Source organism: Phoenix dactylifera, chromosome 7, assembly GCF_009389715.1.
Source record: "Phoenix dactylifera cultivar Barhee BC4 chromosome 7, palm_55x_up_171113_PBpolish2nd_filt_p, whole genome shotgun sequence".
NCBI classification, from domain to species: domain Eukaryota; kingdom Viridiplantae; phylum Streptophyta; class Magnoliopsida; order Arecales; family Arecaceae; genus Phoenix; species Phoenix dactylifera.
Window position 1 is genome coordinate 4,025,032 of NC_052398.1, and position 20,112 is coordinate 4,045,143.

General features: G+C 37.1%; 1 protein-coding gene across 2 annotated transcripts; it reads left to right on the top strand.

Moving 5' to 3' along the window:
• The first annotated feature begins 1,027 nt into the window (after positions 1 to 1,027).
• Positions 1,028 to 12,072, top strand: LOC103702319 (formin-like protein 18). 2 transcript variants are annotated; one of them, XR_005512470.1, is made up of 7 exons: positions 1,028 to 1,566; positions 6,259 to 6,370; positions 6,487 to 6,658; positions 6,741 to 6,931; positions 9,936 to 10,073; positions 10,841 to 10,941; positions 11,775 to 12,072. XR_005512470.1 is itself a non-coding variant. In XM_008784687.4 (6 exons), the coding sequence occupies exons 1-5, from the start codon at positions 1,154 to 1,156 to the stop codon at positions 10,053 to 10,055; spliced, it is 1,008 nt and encodes a 335-aa protein (XP_008782909.1). In that variant the 5' UTR covers positions 1,029 to 1,153; the 3' UTR covers positions 10,056 to 10,073; positions 11,775 to 12,072. The 2 variants fall into 2 exon arrangements, 1 of the variants encoding a protein (XP_008782909.1); XM_008784687.4 differs by lacking the exon at positions 10,841 to 10,941 and having other exon boundaries at positions 1,029 to 1,566.
• The last annotated feature ends 8,040 nt before the right edge of the window (positions 12,073 to 20,112 follow it).

Sequence of the window (20,112 nt, forward strand, 5' to 3'; positions counted from 1 at the left end):
AGCCCTCCTGGTATCTCACTAAGATGGTATGGTTGTGCTTAGTTCAATCCTCAGTTTCCTTTAGTCAAAATTTAAATTTTGCTTCCTATTGTTTTACTTCCAGCTTTAGTTCAATTTTTTCACTCTATTTAGATTGTTTCTTATGCAGTCCGGTCTTCAATTGCATAGCTCCAAAACTAGAGTGTAAAATTACAAGTGGCACAGCAATCTTGATATTCCAAATTATTTAACATGGTAACCTAATTTAGCTCTTTTCGATGCCATGTTAAGAAAATATTATTGAATCTTATCAAATTCCTGTGTAAATTTCACCTATCAATCCAAATAAATTTTACTAAAAATAAAAAATTTAGCTAATTGACAATTATTTTTTTTAAAAAATAAATACGGTAATGTATTAACTTTCTTACCTCTACTCTACTTTCATCTTTTAAAATATATATCTCAGATCACAAATCGCTTAAAATATTTAAGATTTATTGTTTTTTCAAATTCAAATTTTAAATTACATACCTACTAACTCTAGAATTTTCTATCTCACATCATTGTTTCTATTCTCACAATGATCCATTTTATATAATATTATTTTTATAAAAAATCATTTTATAATTTGTATACAATGTAATTTACATTTTTATTTTCTTTTCTTGAAAAGTATTACTACGGGTCACCAGTCCAATTTGGTTTCCCAGTTGCAGACCCATTTGTCAACCAGGGATTGGCACAATGCACAGTACAAGTGTGCACTCCAGCCATTCAGCGAGCACCACGTCAGCCACATCGGCAGCCTGGGCCCAAGCGGTCTTGTCTAATATTTTATTTTTTTAATATAGAGAAAAAAATTAAAGAGCCAAGGTAAATGCCTAAATGGGAAAGTTTAGGACAAGTACTGCAGATATCCGGAAAACTGGGCCTTATAATTAAAAATGGAAACACCCCCCAACAACCAAACCAAACGCATTACTTGCCGACTTCCCTCGAGGGCATTTTCGCCAATCCATTGATCCCGTTTATATTGAGGGAGATCCACAGGGAGAACGAGAAAGGGTCGGGGCCGAGGGCGGGGAGGGAGAGGGATTTGAGTTTCGTTTCGTTTCGGTTCTCCTCCTCCGTCCCCTGCCGCGAAATCGCCGACGCATGCCGGCCGGCCGCCATGGTTTCCGACCAGGAGATTGCGAGTTGCGTCGAGTCACTCCTCCGCCAGTCCGACCCCTCCACCGTCGCCGGTGCCAACCTTAGCGCCGTTGTCCGCCAGGTTGAGGCCAAGCTAGGGCTCGACCTCTCCCACAAGGCCGGCTTCATCCGCGACCAGATCGAGCTCCTCCTTGGCCCTCCTCGCCCCGCGCCCCCGCCGCCGCCCAACCACCACCGCCACCTCCTTCACCAGGGTCACGCGCCCCCAGCCTCCGGCTCCTTCCCCCACCAACCGGGCCTCGCCTACCAGTACCCCCCGCCCCTCCCCGCAGCCGCCGTCGTCGCCGCCTACCATCTCCAGCAGCAGCTCCAGCAGCCGCCCCCGGCGGTCCCTGCCGCAGTTCGACCTGCGGCTATGGCCCCCAAGGAAAGGTGCCTCCTTTTTTGCTTCTAATTTCTCTTTTGCCATCATCTTTGCTTTATCTTGCGGCAATCCGCTTTTCTGTGAACGGAAGTAGGTATTGTTCGAGTTTCTGACGGAATGGCGTCTCCCTTACGCTTCTAACCGTGTAACTTTTTGAAGTAGGTTTTGCCTTGTTTTCTTTTTCTTAATCTTCTTGTAAATGGATGAAAATAGTTAGGTTTTTTCTTTGTTTCTTGTACCCAAATGAGGGATGCACGGGTGACGTGGAAAGGTGGAGACTTTGGCTCTACTTCTAAAAAAATAGGTTTTGTTTTTCATTATTATTGTCGTAATCGCAATTTTCTAACTGTACCCCATAATTTGGAGTTAATAAGTCTATTTGTTTGTTTGTTGGTTTCTTTATTTATCTATTTTGCATGTTGCAGCTGTGATGTGGGGAATCCGATTCTTTCTTACCTATTGAATAACCTAGAAGGATTGAAATGAGATTAATGCTCACACGGGAAGTTTATCATCAAAAAAATTCCTTCGATTTATAATAGTGGAATTTTCTTTTAGTTTCTCCGGAGGGTCTCATCAATTAATATCTTCAATTAAATATTTTGCATATAGCATGTTGGGAGAAGAGTCTGATGTTGGTCGTGACAGAGGAAGGTTTGGAGGGAAGGAGAGGTTCTTTAGAATATAGTTAAATGGTGAGCTATTCTTTGTGCTCAGGGGCACCGCAAAGAGTTAGGTTGTCCATGTGCTATGATCTCTAATCAACGTCTTAAATATCACGGGAGGGGGCTGTCCTAGATTTCTCGTCGAATCGGATGTGCCAGCCTCCAGCCTTGTCCCCACACTTGGGACGGTGGATATCCTAGAATGCGCTGATCGGGATGCTGGGATCATGGCAAGATGGTTCCATTTGTCTATTCAATTTGCATATTCAACCTCAAATATTTTGATTCCACCATATGGAGGGGTTTGATCTAATCGGTCTGTAGACCTGTTCTAACGTTTTCTCTGTAAAATATATTGAAAAACATCCCAAACTTCTGTATGTTCCTTCAAGATGACCCTTGATCAGGGCCTATATTTTAATTACAAGACCTTCTATCTTTGTCTTGCATCCCTTTTGTTAAATGTGAAAGGGGTGATATTTATAGATAAATAATATATGTTGATTATTTAATATAAATAATTAGAATAAAAAAACTGATTACTTAATGAATTAAATACTTATATTTCGGCCATGATGTGTAATGTTTAATTAATGTTCTTCGGGACATACATTGCATGTGCTTGGGTTCGACTGGTTTTAATCATCATAAGACATACACTTCAAGGTAGATAAGTTGCTAGAGGACTTACCTCGAGTACTTGTATCATTGTATGAATTAATTTCTCAGTAACTTATAGAGGAAATGCTACAATATTTTCACTGTATTGGAAAATAGATGGGCATCACACCCATGATTTTTTTGAAGAAAGAAGAGGGGGAGAAAGAAAATCCAAAATCTTGTTACGTTCTGCATATGCTGATTACAAGAAGATAAAAACCTCCACTGACTCTTTCTCAAAGCCAAGTTCTTTCTATTGAAAAAGGTAACCAAAAGTTGCTAAATTTTCTATTGGATTTCCATGGAAGCTGATCTAAAAAGACAAGCTTTGATCAGTGCCAAGTTGCCAACCTATATACAACACAGGTATCTTAAACTTGTCTAATTGTCACCCAAATTAGGGCAATGAGACTTAAAATCAATATCCAAATTACCAGAGCATGAACTAAGACCTCACGAGCTTTGAATTTGCTTAAACCAGTAGAACCTTCCAATTGCTCCATGTAGTTATTGTTTTCTTGGGTGAATAATGTAGAAATTGTATTTTATGTAGAATTTTTATTTTGAGTAAGAATTCTACCTTGACTAGAAATCTTATCAGCAAAATAAAACTGAAAAATATAAGTTACTTATGGACCCAAATGCAACAGGACATTCTGTAAGTTAAACACATTACTCATGTATCAAAATTCACTCCTCTCCCACTTTATCTTTCCACCAGGATATATGACAAAGTCCCTTGTATATGATTCACATACTTTTTGTTAAATTGCAAGAAATGATGATTAATAGAATGCTAATTTTTGCTGTAATAGTTACTCTGTGTATCCACCATCAGCAATTTGCTTTTTGTTTCTTTTTCCTTTTTTATTTTATGGATAATGAAATGAAGTAATAATATTTCTCCTGATTTTAGGGATTATTAACATAAAGGGAAAGAATGATAATGTATCATTAGAATTACAAGACCTTCTATCTTTGTCTTGCATCCCTTTTGTTAAATGTGAAAGGGGTGATATTTATAGATAAATAATATATGTTGATTATTTAATATAAATAATTAGAATAAAAAAACTGATTACTTAATGAATTAAATACTTATATTTCGGCCATGATGTGTAATGTTTAATTAATGTTCTTCGGGACATACATTGCATGTGCTTGGGTTCGACTGGTTTTAATCATCATAAGACATACACTTCAAGGTAGATAAGTTGCTAGAGGACTTACCTCGAGTACTTGTATCATTGTATGAATTAATTTCTCAGTAACTTATAGAGGAAATGCTACAATATTTTCACTGTATTGGAAAATAGATGGGCATCACACCCATGATTTTTTTGAAGAAAGAAGAGGGGGAGAAAGAAAATCCAAAATCTTGTTACGTTCTGCATATGCTGATTACAAGAAGATAAAAACCTCCACTGACTCTTTCTCAAAGCCAAGTTCTTTCTATTGAAAAAGGTAACCAAAAGTTGCTAAATTTTCTATTGGATTTCCATGGAAGCTGATCTAAAAAGACAAGCTTTGATCAGTGCCAAGTTGCCAACCTATATACAACACAGGTATCTTAAACTTGTCTAATTGTCACCCAAATTAGGGCAATGAGACTTAAAATCAATATCCAAATTACCAGAGCATGAACTAAGACCTCACGAGCTTTGAATTTGCTTAAACCAGTAGAACCTTCCAATTGCTCCATGTAGTTATTGTTTTCTTGGGTGAATAATGTAGAAATTGTATTTTATGTAGAATTTTTATTTTGAGTAAGAATTCTACCTTGACTAGAAATCTTATCAGCAAAATAAAACTGAAAAATATAAGTTACTTATGGACCCAAATGCAACAGGACATTCTGTAAGTTTAAACACATTACTCATGTATCAAAATTCACTCCTCTCCCACTTTATCTTTCCACCAGGATATATGACAAAGTCCCTTGTATATGATTCACATACTTTTTGTTAAATTGCAAGAAATGATGATTAATAGAATGCTAATTTTTGCTGTAATAGTTACTCTGTGTATCCACCATCAGCAATTTGCTTTTTGTTTCTTTTTCCTTTTTTATTTTATGGATAATGAAATGAAGTAATAATATTTCTCCTGATTTTAGGGATTATTAACATAAAGGGAAAGAATGATAATGTATCATTAGTGTCTCATACCATTTGGCTAATGATATGCTGCGCAATCCACATCATGACAGTTAAGCTGGGGTGTTTGTTGGACAGACATTGTGCTTGAGAATAACAAATCTTCCATCTGTATATGGCAGGACCTTTTTTCTGTTGTACATATATATGCCTCTGTTTAGTCATGTGGAAAAGAACTATATCTTGCAATATTTAAGGTACAAGCTTGGTGATACCAATAAATTGCTGGTGTCTTACCACTATGATATGGACTGGTATTGTACCATACTATACCAACACATAGCACTCCTGTTGGGGCTAGTACAGTAGAATTGAGCTGTTGTACCATGCATTGATATGGTATTGTATCGAGGGCCATACACGTGCTGACATGTCACCGGTGCAATATGGCCGGTATGGACCAGTAGGCACTGGTACTTCAATTCTAGTACTTCAATTCATGGTATCTGCCATTTATTGCCCTCAGATTTGTTAGTGAACCTCCACTTATTTCTCTCCTTAAATCCCTGCTGCTTTATTGTCATGTTTTTAGGTACAACAAAAGGTCTTTGGCTAGATATAAATGAGCAGTTATTCACCTAATGGGCTTGCAGGTAGCCTTTTATTTATTTATTTATTTTTTGGCTTGAATGCACCATAACAAGTAAAATACAGATAACACCTTATGATAGAGATTATTCTAAAAGTAGTATTGCAGTGAGGAAGGGCCCTAGAAAAAGGAAGAAGAAGGGAGGGGGAGAAATAGGTCAAGAAAGAAGAAATATAACCTGGAATCACTATGAAAAGAAACTAGTTTCATATTTAATTCACCCTAAATTTCTTGCTGTGCCTATTCTTACATATAAAGCAACATAGAAGGTTTTGAATATAACTTCATTGCTTATAGAAGAGATTCAAGTTTATATTCCATGTAGAAATTTCAAAATAAACTCAAATGCCAACTAATTTTTTCCCTAATCAAATCCTAGAATGTAGGTCACATTGTACTCATGATTTTATAAGAAAATATGACTTAAGGAAAGCCCCTAATCCATATTTCCTTGGTACCAGTTTTACATTTCGATCTTTTGCAAATCAGTTCTACATTTCGATCTTCTACAATAAGTCACATTGACTTTACCAACCTGCATTGCATCCATGCTTTCTAGACATTTTGACATGTCTTCTTTATTTTTATTGTATTTGTGCTGATTTTTGGCAGTTAATTGATTTATTGTAGTGCTTCTACTGGAGTTAAAAGAAGGGGTGGCCCAGGTGGTCTAAATAAAATGTGTGGTGTTTCACCTGAACTTCAGGCCATTGTTGGTGAGGCAACCATGCCAAGAACTCAGGTTCTATTTTCAACGAATTTTTCTCTGAACCATTCACTTCTTGTCCTACTTGGTACACATTGGAACTTAGTGTTGTTTGTGTATTTAGAAATACTAATCATGCTTATCTCCCTTAGATTGTGAAGCAGCTATGGGCATATATCAGGAAAAACAATCTGCAAGATCCTAATAACAGGAGGAAGATCATCTGCAATGATGAACTTCGTGTAGTTTTTGAGACAGACTGTACTGACATGTTTAAAATGAACAAGCTGTTAGCTAAGCACATCATTCCACTTCATACCACAAGTATGTGGTCAGTTTTAAATGTGTACTATATTTAAAGTCACGATAGTGAGGATGAAATTGGATCTTCTTCTTATTCTTGCAGAGGATGCAGAACCGGACTCTAAAAAATTAAAGACTGAAGATGCGGTTGCCCCAGCTGAACCTGATGCTGGTCAATATCATGTGGTTATTTCTGATGCACTGGCTAACTTTTTTGGTACTGAAGAAAAGGAAATGCTCGAAACTGAGGCTTTGAGGCGTGTATGGGACTACATAAAGGCTAACCAACTGGAGGTATCAACCATATGCATAACGATGCAGTTTTTTATAATTATTATTTTTAAACAACTGATATCTTATGTTCTTCTCTATTGAATGGATGCACACAAAAATTTGCAGTTGTTAAAAAATATTCTGTGGTTAGTAAGCTTTGTTCAAAAAGTGGGGACCTGCTTTATCATTCAGCTAACGTAGAGGGTCTTTACTTTTTTTGCTTTTTAAGTGATGAGGTCCAAATTAAATAGCTGTAATTAAACTTCTCCCTTATAATAATGAGTTTTTTTTGGATTCAAGACCTTTCTATTTTGTTTTTTCCATAAGTTTTGATATGAAAACATATGCTTGCACTTGTTTTATTTTAGTTAGCCGCAGTATGAGCCGGTAAGTCCACCCTCATAAAAAAGAGAGGAAGAAGGGAAAACGAGAGTTTGAAAAAATAATTTATAGGGAAGATTTCTTCTTGACAGATAGTTATGCTGATTTTTTAATGAGCAGCAAAATTTGTTAAAGCAGGACCACTTTTAGTAGCTTGTGAGTTTTAATTTATTTATTTTTCTTTGCGTTGGTTAAGTGGGGGTTCCCACATCGCTGATTAGTGTAGTTAGATTTATTTTCTAATTTTTCAGTACGAGCTGGTTTGCAGTCATGTATTTTTGAAAACAGGAACAGCTATAATTTGTTTCCAAATTTTAAATGAATACTTATATAATTAGATAAAATTTCTTTTTTTTTTTGCTAGGTAGGTTCCATGTATTTGGTCATAGTATATTTGGGTCTGATCCACTCCTTTGATATTCTAGTCTAAAATGAAATCCACTCTTTTAGAATTACCATGAAGACGCGCATTATATCAATTTGTATTATCCAGCGTAATTCCCTTCATTTTGCCGCTGGCCTACATTGCAGGCTTTGGCTCTCAGCTCTATAACGCCAGTGCTACCATTTCATGTGTTTCTTAAATATCTCCACTGTTGCTTGAGGCTTCCTTAGAGGCTGGACTGTTTCTTTGATATTTATCTGGCCCTTTAGAGGCTGGACCATTCCTTCAGCATTTATCGTCTCGTGTTCTTTGGCATATGCAACCTGCAAGGTTACTGCTTGCACTATTTAAAACTTCTCTTTAGAGATTCTTGGGTTGTCTGCTGACCCGCATTGCCATCAGCACTGCATATCATAGACTCTGTTAATCTTTCACTAATCATTAGTGGTTGTACATCCTTGAGCATCTGATGGCATTTGCTGGACTCAATAGCTTGCCCATCTTTGATTCAACTTAGATGTACCTTCTGCTCCTTCTGCCCTGTAAGCAAATGTGCTGTATATCTTCTGGTCGGTTCTTGGGGCTGGTGCATTCCCTGCCCCAAGTTTGGTATTGTAGAGTCTCCACAGCTTATACTTTGATATGCACCTCGGTGTCTCAATGTTTCATTGTGTTTCCACAAGCTTGCAAGTGCCGATGCCGGTGATTGTGCTGGCCACCGGCCAGCATGGTCATGCCATGCTGTTTTGGCACATGTGCTCTGCCTTTTTAAGATATATATGTAAAAGATTTCATACCTTCTTTACTAAAACGAAAAATATTTTTAAAAAATAAATCAATTGGTACTGGTTGACCTATGCTGGGCTCCAGTATTGCCCTGGCATGGGCGGGCACCTGAAACCTTAGTTGTCCATGTATGTTCATTATTCTTATGTATGCCTTGCTATGTAATATCTATATGTTGCAGTCTGTGTAATGGTCTTATTCTTAATGCAATGCAATGATCATATGTTTCATTTTTTTCCCTAACACTCTTAGCGGTTTCATGAATGGTGAAAATGCAGTTCTGCAACTTGAATCGCATGTTATTTTTGGTAGACTTTGCTAAGCAAGAATGATGCACGTGGTACAACCTAACACATTAACTTTTCTATCTCTATGTGCCTTCATATAAACTATATGAATTCATTGTTAGGGGAAGAAAAGGTAACTTGGCATCAATTTTGCAACCACTGTTCATACATGATCCTCCTTGATCTTGATCTTGCAATTATATTATGTATTCATGTAGAGTTATGTTTTTCTATTTTGTTTTCAGTCAGAAATATGTAGAATTCTTCAAGTACCATTGGAATACTGTACCATTTTGATGGAAAACCGGCACCTCTATGGGCCTAGGTACACTGAAACTGGTTGGACCGATACATACTGACCAATTTGCTTTTCATTCATTTTGGTTCTCTTAGTCTCGGTCTGTACTGACCGTATTGGTACCATTACAAATACGATACTGTTTCGATGGAAAACCTCTATGGGTTTGGTCCGGTGTTTAAAACATTGGTGGGGATGCGCCACTTGGTTTCGATCCCGGGACCTCTCCTGTATGAGGAGGGGCACTTGGCTAAAGCTAAGTCCAGGCGGCATAGGACTATGATATATATTTCTAATTAAAAGCTTGATCTGCTACAAATTGTATTAATATTTAAAATTTTCATATGTGGTATGAAAGACACCAAATCTATGACCACATTTTGCTATAACAAGATAACAATAAATATATCAAACATGGTACTGTCTCTTTATATTTTTATTTTGATATACACGGTTTGATGTTAATTTAATTATGTTAAGTATATTTGTCTTAGTTGTTGAAGAGGAATCTAAACATTTGGACTTCAGTTTTGTATGTTCAGACCATTGACCTTTAATTTATATTATTTTGGACAGTTTTACGAGCGAAGTTAAAGTTGCAGTGAAACATATCGGCTTCTGATAGTAGTAAAACATATCGGCTTCTGATGGTAGTATAGACACGTATGCAAATGTAGTTACACATACAGAAAAACACATCTAGCTAATTCTACAGGATATCTCCAGACCTTTGTTTTATACATTCTGGCTATGATAAGTTAACATTTTTTTTTTAACCTGAGTTTATATTTCCTTCTTTATTTTATTAGGTTTAGACTAATTTCAATCCTGACCCTCTTAGAGTTGATTTCTCTTGACTTTGAGTGTGTTTGCTTTAACTTCTTATAGGATGCAGAGAATGTATCGATACTGTGTGACCCTAAGCTTCAGGAACTTTTTGGATGTGAAAACCTTCCTGCCTCGGGGTTATCTGAGATATTGGCTGGCCATCTAGTCAAGCGGTCATGACATGGGTGGCATTTACTGGTTAGGTCATCTATGCCTCTACACACTTTCTTTTGCTTCTCAATATGTCACTTCCCTCTCTAGATACATTATCATGTTCCTCATGCTGATTTTGGTGGGACAATCTTTGGTGTGTCATGCAATTGTTATCTATTTTTGCCTTTCGGCTTAATTAGTTGGAGGCTTGGTATACTTCTAGAACAGCCAACTGTTTTAATTTATTTAACTGCTCAATCATTCCATGGATCATCTTGACATAGAAGACGAAAAGGATTGGAGCCTTGGATGATTTTGATGATGAAGGTGATGACAGTGAGATGATTTGTGTACTATGCGAAAATCTAACTCAAAGATCATGCACATGGATAGCATATTAGACAACAGTTCCTGTGATACTGCTTCACTGCTTGAGGAGTGTTGTCAATTCACATTACAAGTTATTTCAAATACATATAGCATGTCATGATATATCAGTCATTGTCTTCTGCATAAGATTGGCTTTGGGGTACGAATTCAAGGGCCAAATTGATGCCTAAATTCTTTAATTAGGCTTGCTGATATCTTGAGATGGCATTATGAATATAAGTACTAACATATGTACATATATAGATGTGTACAAGCATGTGAAAATTGAATTCCTATATATATATATATATATATATTACAGAAACTGGCCTTCCCATGTTGCAACTATAATTCAAAATATCTATTCATTTTTTTCAACTTAAAGAATCCCTAATTGTGAATTGATGGCTAGCCTGATGGGCTGTCAATCATTCGCAAGGCAGGACTGTAGTTCAACAAGTCATGCTCGGGAGCCAACATGTAGCTGACCCTCCAGAGTTATTTTTATCCAGATATGCCTGGTTTGGTGGTGTACTTGGTACAAGTTCAGTATTCAAAACCTGCCTTTTCTAATAAATTAAGTCTGCTGGGAGTAGAATGAGAATGTTCCTTTTTGTTGATATATAAAATTCAACATCACATTTCGATAAATTTTTATAGCAATGGCATGGTTTAGTATCATCAATTGTTGAGAAGATAAAACAGTAACATGATAAATAATATTTTAATTGAGATCTAGAAAGAGAAGGGCAAGGAGATAATGACCTCAAGGAATTAATTGGATAGAAACCTCTGTTCAAACTTCTGAATCTGGTCGCTTTATCTTTTTCGTCTAAGACTGAAAAATAGTGCAAGCTGGTTGATTTTGTTCCCAGTTCGTAGTATGCTTTTGATTTATTGAAATAGGTAACTGTGGTCATATTATCAATTTCTGTACTGGAACTTTTGTGTCCTTCCTCTGACAGTATCAGTTTTTTGGTCATATGGCTTGCTCATGCTTGTTTAAGACATTTCCGAGTACAATACTCAGCAGGATTTGGTACTAGATTTACCCCTATGAGCATTCTTGAGAGTTGTCCATAACTTCACATAATCATTTAAGTCAGTCAGTTTTCAAGAACAAAACCAATGATTATTTTTGTAATTAAATTCTCGAGTTCATTTTGTCTTGCTACCTGAGGGTGATGATTAGCATGATTTTTATTATTTATTGTGAATTGGGCTCTATGGTCACTTGCTGGGTTTATGCTTGCTTCTAATATTAGGCTTTACCAATTAGATGTCATGCATTTCTTTGTTACTCAAACTGATTATTTTTCTTTTGAAGTCAGCAAGACTGAAAGAAATGATAGGTCATGTTTTCTCTTTTGCTTGCAGACGTGCATTCCAGCGGCATCAAGTTCTTCTAACAGTACAACATAGAAAACTTGATTGGAAAAAAACCAATTTGTTATATGCTTGATTGCTTGTATGTGATTATGTGAAACATAGTAGGTTATATACTGAGAGAAAAATCTGTAATTTATTTTAGGTTAGTGGTATTGAAAATGATTGTAGTCGGTGTGCTGTTCTGAAGATTTATTGACAACGGTCTCAGTTTCCCTTGCTAACTTTTAATCCATGTAGAATAGAAGATTTGAAGGAAGGTTGATACCAGGTAGCAATTTGGGTGTGTTCCCTCCTTCCCGACAATATAAATAAGAACTCAAAATCACATATATATCATGTCCGTGTCATCAACAATGCGGTGGTACCATGCATGAGGAATTCAAGACGCACAAGGTAACAAGTTTTGTTTCTCCCCCACTATACTTGATTTTCATTTTTATTTTAAACAAAATTATTTTCTTTTAAACTTTTTGAAGTAGATGCACTAAATTCTTTAGCATTTATAATTACTCGAAATGTAGTAAAGATAAAACGTCAAACTTACTCTGAATTGCATTTGACCAAGTGTATCTAGGTTCTTTTGCCACCTGTAAAATTCCGTGTCAGGAAAAAACATCTAAAATAACAGAAGGAACATGTCTCTGGTCGTTGGTCAGAGTTGCTGTTAACATGTAGAGTGGACTCTCTCACTTGGTGGCACCTGGGGCCCTTCCGGTTGGTCCACCTAAACCAACTCGTTAGATCTCTCTATCACCTCGTAGCTTTATTCAAGCAGTGACGAATCTAATGATCGTATTCAGCATTAGTGGTGGAGATTAAGTGAAGGTCGTTGGACTTTGTTTCGAGTGGATTTTGCATTAAAAAAAATGATAATAATTATTAATTTTGTATAAAAAGTTAACTTTGTTTGCCTTGTAGACATTAAAAAGTTAGATTCATTTATTTTGTGAAGGGGCTGTCTATGATCATTTTTCTGAATTTGAGTCTCATACTGGACAGATGGTAATCTAAATAAATATGAATTGGATGTTTAATAAGTGTGTATCGGATGTGCGGTAGGTATGTATTAATCCAACAACATGATCTTTGATCCAACCAAATGACTCATGCTTTCAGTTAATATTATTTTTTCCCACCACCATCGGTTCTTTTCATAGCTCTGGCCTGACTGATACTTAGAACACTTTTAGATGTAGTTTTGGACCTTCAACAGCGAGGTGCTTATTTCATGGGCTCGCCCTTATCAGAAATTAGTGGGATTCGCCCAAGTATGTATCTGTCGTTTGAAGCTCATTTAATTTTTCATAGCCACAGAAGAATGAAGAAGAAGAATGATAAGATGATAATGATGATGATAGGAGATTGCATTCATTTTATGGGACCCTGCAACCTTCTGATCCAAGAATCCAAGCCCATAATTTCGAAAATATCAATTCGCTCGCTTCAAGTCAGATGGCCATGCGACCAAGGTCAGATAATGGCGAATTAAAACGTTTATTTCCCACAGTTCAACGTTTTGGAGCCATTTAAGTCGTGTCTAATGGGCGTTTTTCAGGCCTACGCAAGGCCACGCTAGATCATTACAGGCTCGTTTGGTTTGCGAGAAGTATTTTCCCTCGTAGGAATATGATTCCTGAGAAGTAGATTTCTAGGAAGAGGATGCTTAGGAAAGTACGTTTGGCATGTTTGGTTGACCATGGGAAAGTGTTAGATTTCCAAAGTGTTTATATTTGGTTGACCATCCACTTTCTTCGGAAAGTTATGTATAATTCATATTATACCCTTAATAAAAATTAGGTCTTTAATGCCTCTTTAATGCTTCTTTAATGCTGAAGGGTCTTTTTGGAAAAAAATAAAAATGAAGTTATTTTCGCCTCATGGGAAATTTATACTTTCCCATGTTTCTCATGGGAAAGACTTTCCCAAGAAATGTGGGAATCATATTCCTATCGGAATACAACTTTTCCATCTCTCTCCTTTGAAAACTCGAACCAAACAAGAGGTATCTCATTACTTTTCCGTTGACCACACTTTCCTCCCTTTTTTTTTCCACGAACCAAACGAGCCCTACATCTTTTTGAGAGAGCAACATGCACAGAGTGCCTACAAATATTTACTGAAATAATAGCAAAGTTGCAAAGGAAGATGAAAGAAAACAAGGCTTCTAAAAAGAGGGGTATTGTAAGACAGAAGCTTCTTTAATTCTAATGTTCCTTGAGAACTTCACAGCATTAACATCCTTCTTAACTACTGAAGGCAGCCAAGAACACATCTTTTTCTCCTTGCAGATGATATCCATGATCCCTAGATAGCCTTTCATTCCTCTCCGACCAAATCTCTCTGCAACAATGAACATATCCTATCCTTTCCTCTCATGTTTCTTTATTCAACCGCCAATGCCCTCATAGGTCAGCAGCTTCCTGGCGCTTTCTAGGAGCTTTAATAGGTGCCATAAATGCTTCCCAAAGCTAGCTATAACCCTCCTACTAGGACCGCAACTCAGCTAGATTGGATTGAGATTAGTGCAAACCTAGCCCAACACAACATCTAAATCCCTCAATGCTAATTCATCCCAAATTGGCTAGCCAAATTTGGCTCATATTAGTCCAAATGAGTTGGGTTGTGCCATGTTGATTAGATTAAATTAAATTGAATAGTAATTCTAGGATCGGAAAAATGTTTAGAAAATTTTTATTGAATTGAGATCCGATCATGAATTATTTCAACAATACAATTGCTAATTATATAAATATATATGAAATATAAATATGAATTATTTATTATTTATATATTTGGTCTAATTAGGTTAAGCCGTGCTGGGTTCAGATTGGGTTGGGTTGAAGGTCAACCTTAACCCACAACTGTATTTAAAGTCAGGTTGGAAGTTTTGTGCCCAAGCTCCATCTAAGTTTTTAAAACTTCCTCCGACTTCCATCCAATGATCAGGTTGACTGTGTGGGTAATTTTGGATTGAGCCTAACCCAAGTTGCATCCTCAACTTGGATACGACTTTACAACTACTGTCTCAGAAGAACACTCTCCAACCACAAAGTAGAATGACATAAGAACAAATAGCTGTCAAGGGCAAGTCTCATATGGGTAACATTTTTCGTCAGGTCTTCATGAAGGCAAATCCAAGCTAAGGACGCAGGTGATGTCTTGATCCTAACACCATTGGTTGTACCAGTAAAGGTGCAGTTTGTCACGATCAAGGCAGCAACATCCTTCAGAAAGCTAATTTTGTCCGAACTGATCTCAGTATTCTTGGAGGCAAAGATGAGATCTTGGCTATCAACAAAGGAGACGTCGCTGGCAGCGGCATGGTGACAGAACTGAATGCCCCAATATTATCTCCTTTGCATTGTCTTTTATCATCCGATTCTTTGGACTGTACTCACATCCATTGTGTATGAACTGCCGATATACCAAAAAGAAAAAAAAAAGAAAAAGAAAGAGGGGAAGGCTTCAATGGGGCATCAGATGAAGCATAGCTATGTCATATTAAATGTTTTTATTGATCCAGTAACATTATTCTCAAAATACTTTTGCCGGATTAGAGAAAAGAAAAAAACACTTTGCAAAGCACTTAGGAACTCATTAAGTAAATAATCTTGAATCCCAACACCCGGCTCCAATAAGCAGCTGCAGGATACCGTTGTCATGTTTCAATTATTCAACTGTAAGTTAAACATTTCTTGAGGCAGGTTCTTAAAATATCCCTTAACTTTCATCTTCTAAGAAAAATATTAAAAAAAAAGTGACAGCGGTTATAAAGATAAAGTATTTATAGCTGAACGACAATATAAATGAAGAGAAATGATGAATACTGTCATCTGGAGCTTTACCTTCACATTTCATGTCTGTTTTCCAGCTGCCAAAGTGGGTGATTGCATTACCTTCTTGTAGAAAGGAATGGATTTCACTATTTGCTTAATTAATTGGAACAATGTTTGCATGGCTAAATCTGGGGATAAAGAACCTAGAAAATCTAGATCAGTCTTTGTTAGCTAAGTGGGTTTGTAATTATATCTCAAATTCGGAGATGAAGTCGAGGAAAATTATTCTTTCTTCCTACTACTTGAGATGCAAATTGGGTCCAAGAGTAAGGAGATCAGCTATTAAGCTGCTTACGAGTTTAGGCTAAAATTCGAGCCCGAATTTGATGTTCTAAGTCTTGGTCGAGCATGCCTTCTTACGGTTGGTAATTAGAACGAGTCTTAGAAGTTAAACTGGACATTCGAACCAATTCTTTTTGTTTGATTGAGAATATTCTGTTTAGTTAATTATAAATATGTTAGGTCGCTACCTGACTCGATCAGATTTCTGGTCAATTACTACTAATTCGGGATTCACACACATTGGGTCTCAAATCTTAGGTTTGCGTTGGAAGCAAGTAGGATCAGATATTCCCCACACCACCTGCACCCTAGAGCCCAGATAAAAGTACTCAAAGCAAGGGCCCACCACCTTATCATATAAGATGAAACTTTTCCTATTTAGAAACTTCCCAACAGAGTCATACACGCACGTAAGTAGAAAATTTAGAAAAAAAAAGTCACATAGGTGAGACCCATTCTGCTTTGAAACCTTTAAATTGTAGGCACCTAAAAAAAAATAATCTTTACTAATAAAATTCAACGACAAAGTACCTTTCTAACAATCCTAAAGAAGAGATTATTCTCTAAGCTGCATCCACCGTGTGGTCATGCATACCACCAATCACAATAGCTCATTCTATAGTGGAGTATCCAGATGTATGTTTGATGAATGAGATGTACAAGAAAGAGTTATTGTATTCAGTGGCGTGCATCGCCATGTGGTAAATGCAGCATAGGGAATAATTTTTCTATCTCGTAGGGTCATTGATCCTCTCTACAAAGTTGTGATTCAGGTTCATGTTTTCAGTCTGTTTTCTTGTCTCCCAAAGTTCTCCATTCCACCCTCTCTTTTTTTATCTTTTATTTTTTGGTACAACATCAACTTAAACAGCTCTAGCATAAGTATAGCCAAAAGAGTCTAGAGAGAGAATATGGCACAGGGATGGAGAGGCAGCTTTATAACATCTCCTAAGAGTCTCTCTCGAGTGTTGAGCAGCAAAGAAGGTGATCCAGTCTGCAACCATATTCGTCTCTCAATATATATATACGACTTGAAAGAAACCACAGTCTCTCACCATCCTGTGAATGTCACTAAGCAGCAGGTGTCCGTGCTCCACCAATCTTTATCCCGAATTCATTCAATCACCGTGGCAAAATCTTCTTTAAAGGAGATGCAATTCGCCGCTGATATACATCTCGCATAGGTGATGCCCTCTTATGCTGCCTTGAGCTCTGTTTCTATAACTATCATGTCAAAAATATATTACCGTCAACTATAATCAACGTAGCATCATTATTTCTGACCACAAAATCTATACTTTCTATGTTTTTATCTGCAAATATGCTCGGTCGAAATTTATTTTGAGATTACCATAGATTTCCAAGCGACAAGAACAAACTCCGGCGCTGCAGCAGCGACGTGGGTCCCAGCGCTCTCCTTTTATTTTTGCTTCCTTTGCCGCAACTTCCTCGGCTTTGCGTGCCCACCATCATCTCACCAACCACGTTGGAGAGCGACGTGGACCACAAGCCACCATGTTTAAGGGGCCCACGCGGCAGGGAACTGCCTGCCGACCCATCCGACGCCAACTCCGCGTGAGGCCGGCCGAGACGTACGCCGCGAGGCACGTGCCGAGGCCTCTGTTCGCTTTATCTAAAGTCGCTTATAAATTAAGCCCCAAACGCCTACACCCAGCGTGCAAGGGAAGGGAAACAAAATAATAAAATATACCGTGCATTTGAGAAGGTGACAGGTGGCGTTTGCTCATTTCTGTTGCAATTTAAATGGGGAATAAAGAAACTTGAAGTTAGCCTATTGTGGTCCAAGACGGCCTTGCTAGTTTTTAGAACTTAGAAGTTGACAAGCACTCACTGCAATTTCGCGGCATAACCGCCAGGATCACGGGGAATTTCGTTTAGACAGCCATAAAGTATTTCGATTTTATTTGGCTACCCCACACATATCATAAAGATGGAGGGCTATCAAATAGCATATAACATTCAGTACAAAATGCACCATATCTGTGTGCAAGCATTTATCTTGTTTGATAGCTGTTTATCCCTACGATTGAATGATGTCGTGGGCATCCGGAATTGTACCACTTTTTATGGAGTAAATTATAAGAATTTTATGCTGGTGTACGACTAGCTATTTTCTCGAGGGATATAGCTAGTTTCTATGATCAATGCTGCAAATCCAAACTTAATTTTTTTCATTAATAACATTGTGACACATGGCAGAAAGGGATTGGTTAGACACGTGGATTAATGCCATTCAACAGTGCGGTATGAAGTTTACCCAAAAAAAATTCAGTTGGTCTCAAAGAGCAAAAAAAAAAATAAACAAGAAAGGAACGAGAAAGAAATGGAAAGATTAGGTGAGTTTTCATTAAATGCTAATTGATGCACATTATATCCATCTCACCTTACCCTTCCCACTAACTCCAAGTGAAAAACAGAAAGTGTTTTACGGTATGGTAAACTTTGGCATCAATGGATGGAGTCAAACACTTCATAAGAGCTCAAGCCATTAATGGTTTAGCACAGCCAAATAAGCTCCAAATGCATATGATAGTGCGAATTGGACTAAATAGGATTGAGTCCTATGATTTGACTTTGATGAGGTTAAGGAAGATCGGCCTCCGGCCCGCGCGTCCAGCGCTACGGAGGGATCTGCCGTCCTCCAATCTCGTTCCCACCAGTCTCAGACAGCGGAGGCGACTGCTTCTCATCAGAAGTATTGTCCGCTTTGAAGGGGTTTCATAGTCTCTTCTCAACGCACTGTTTTGCTCCACAAAAAGTGCCTCTGAAGAAAAAGGAGTAGCCCCCATCCATTTAAGGAACAGACCTCTCCACTATCTAATCAATGTGGAACTAAGTTCGGACCCTTTATTCCCACAACATACTTCATGCAAAACTAATCTACCCAACTGTTTGGAAGTGCAGGACTGGATTGAGGCATAAATATTCTTATTAGTCACCTTTTCAATCAAGTGATATAACAAATTGGATGTATTGGATGAAACCCAACTTGTGGCCTAGATTTTGGGTATTCTCCAAGCTAGATCAACCTAAGTCACATGCACCCCTTAATGGTTTTATGGAAGGAGAAATTATTTCCAACATTATGTGCGCCGCATGGACATGCACACCATCAATCACATCTGCTCATTCTTGTAGGCCCTATTAATCAAGCACGCATCTCGACACACTATTATAGGAATAAATGGTGTGATTGGTAGTATGCACTGCCATGTGGTAATAATTTCTCCTGTGGCAGATATAGATGCTTGTTCCCTTCTCCTATGCAGGCTATGTACCCTTATCCAGTGGAATAATAATAATAATTATTATTATTTCAGTGGTTGGGAGGTACTTATTGTTGTTTATATTTCTAGAGTAGCATGTAAAATCAACCAATATACTATGTTCACTACAAATATAGTTCTTCAGCATATGCACCTTACTCAACTTTCTTTTTCAATTCACCTGTTCATCATATATTAAAGAGAGACACAGACACAAAAATGGAAAAAGAAATTCATGACAAAAGAAGGCAAATCTAAACATCTTTCTAGCTCATGATGTTTTACCTATTAGTGAATTTCAAAACCATACACAGCCAAAATAAAGAAGGAAAATAAATGTCAATCACTTGCATATACTTTCCAAATACCAATTCAAATACACTTGTGCTCAAGGATTCAGCTATTAAATACTCATGTAAGGATTTTAAGCTTAACCTTCCACTACAAGTTGTTTATTATCTTTAGAAGCATCGTTAATTAGTCATCATCAATCGAGAAACCATTAGCCAATCATTTATTATTTTACTTTTTTTTTAAAAAAAACTATTCCTAGCGCTGATATTAAAAAGTCATTAAACAAAATTTAAACTCAAAGCTAGAAATTTAGCATGTATTACGGACCAAAAAGGAATCGTAAGGATAAGGATAAGATATAATTTTTTTTACATCTTTTATTTTTTTTATAAAATTTACTGTCTCAATATCAGACTCTATATCTATGCCACATTAGTACAGTATTAATACGGTACAATATAAATTTTTTTTACTCACCGAGTGTCAGTACACTATCCGTATTAAATATCAGTATCAAACTAGTATGGTACGGTATGTTCCATAATATCCGGTTCGGACCGGCATAATATACTGTACTTTCATATTCTCAATGTGGAAGCATATGGTTGTATTTAATTTTAAAATTTA

What these genes read in the sequence shown, in the direction of transcription:
- LOC103702319 (XM_008784687.4), top strand. Translation starts at nt 1,154, where the DNA reads ATGGTTTCCGACCAGGAGATTGCGAGTTGCGTCGAGTCACTCCTCCGC. An exon ending in CAACCATGCCAAGAACTCAG is followed by an intron (nt 6,371 to 6,486) that starts GTTCTATTTTCA and finishes TATCTCCCTTAG; the next exon opens with ATTGTGAAGCAGCTATGGGC. An exon ending in TAAAGGCTAACCAACTGGAG is followed by an intron (nt 6,932 to 9,935) that starts GTATCAACCATA and finishes AACTTCTTATAG; the next exon opens with GATGCAGAGAATGTATCGAT.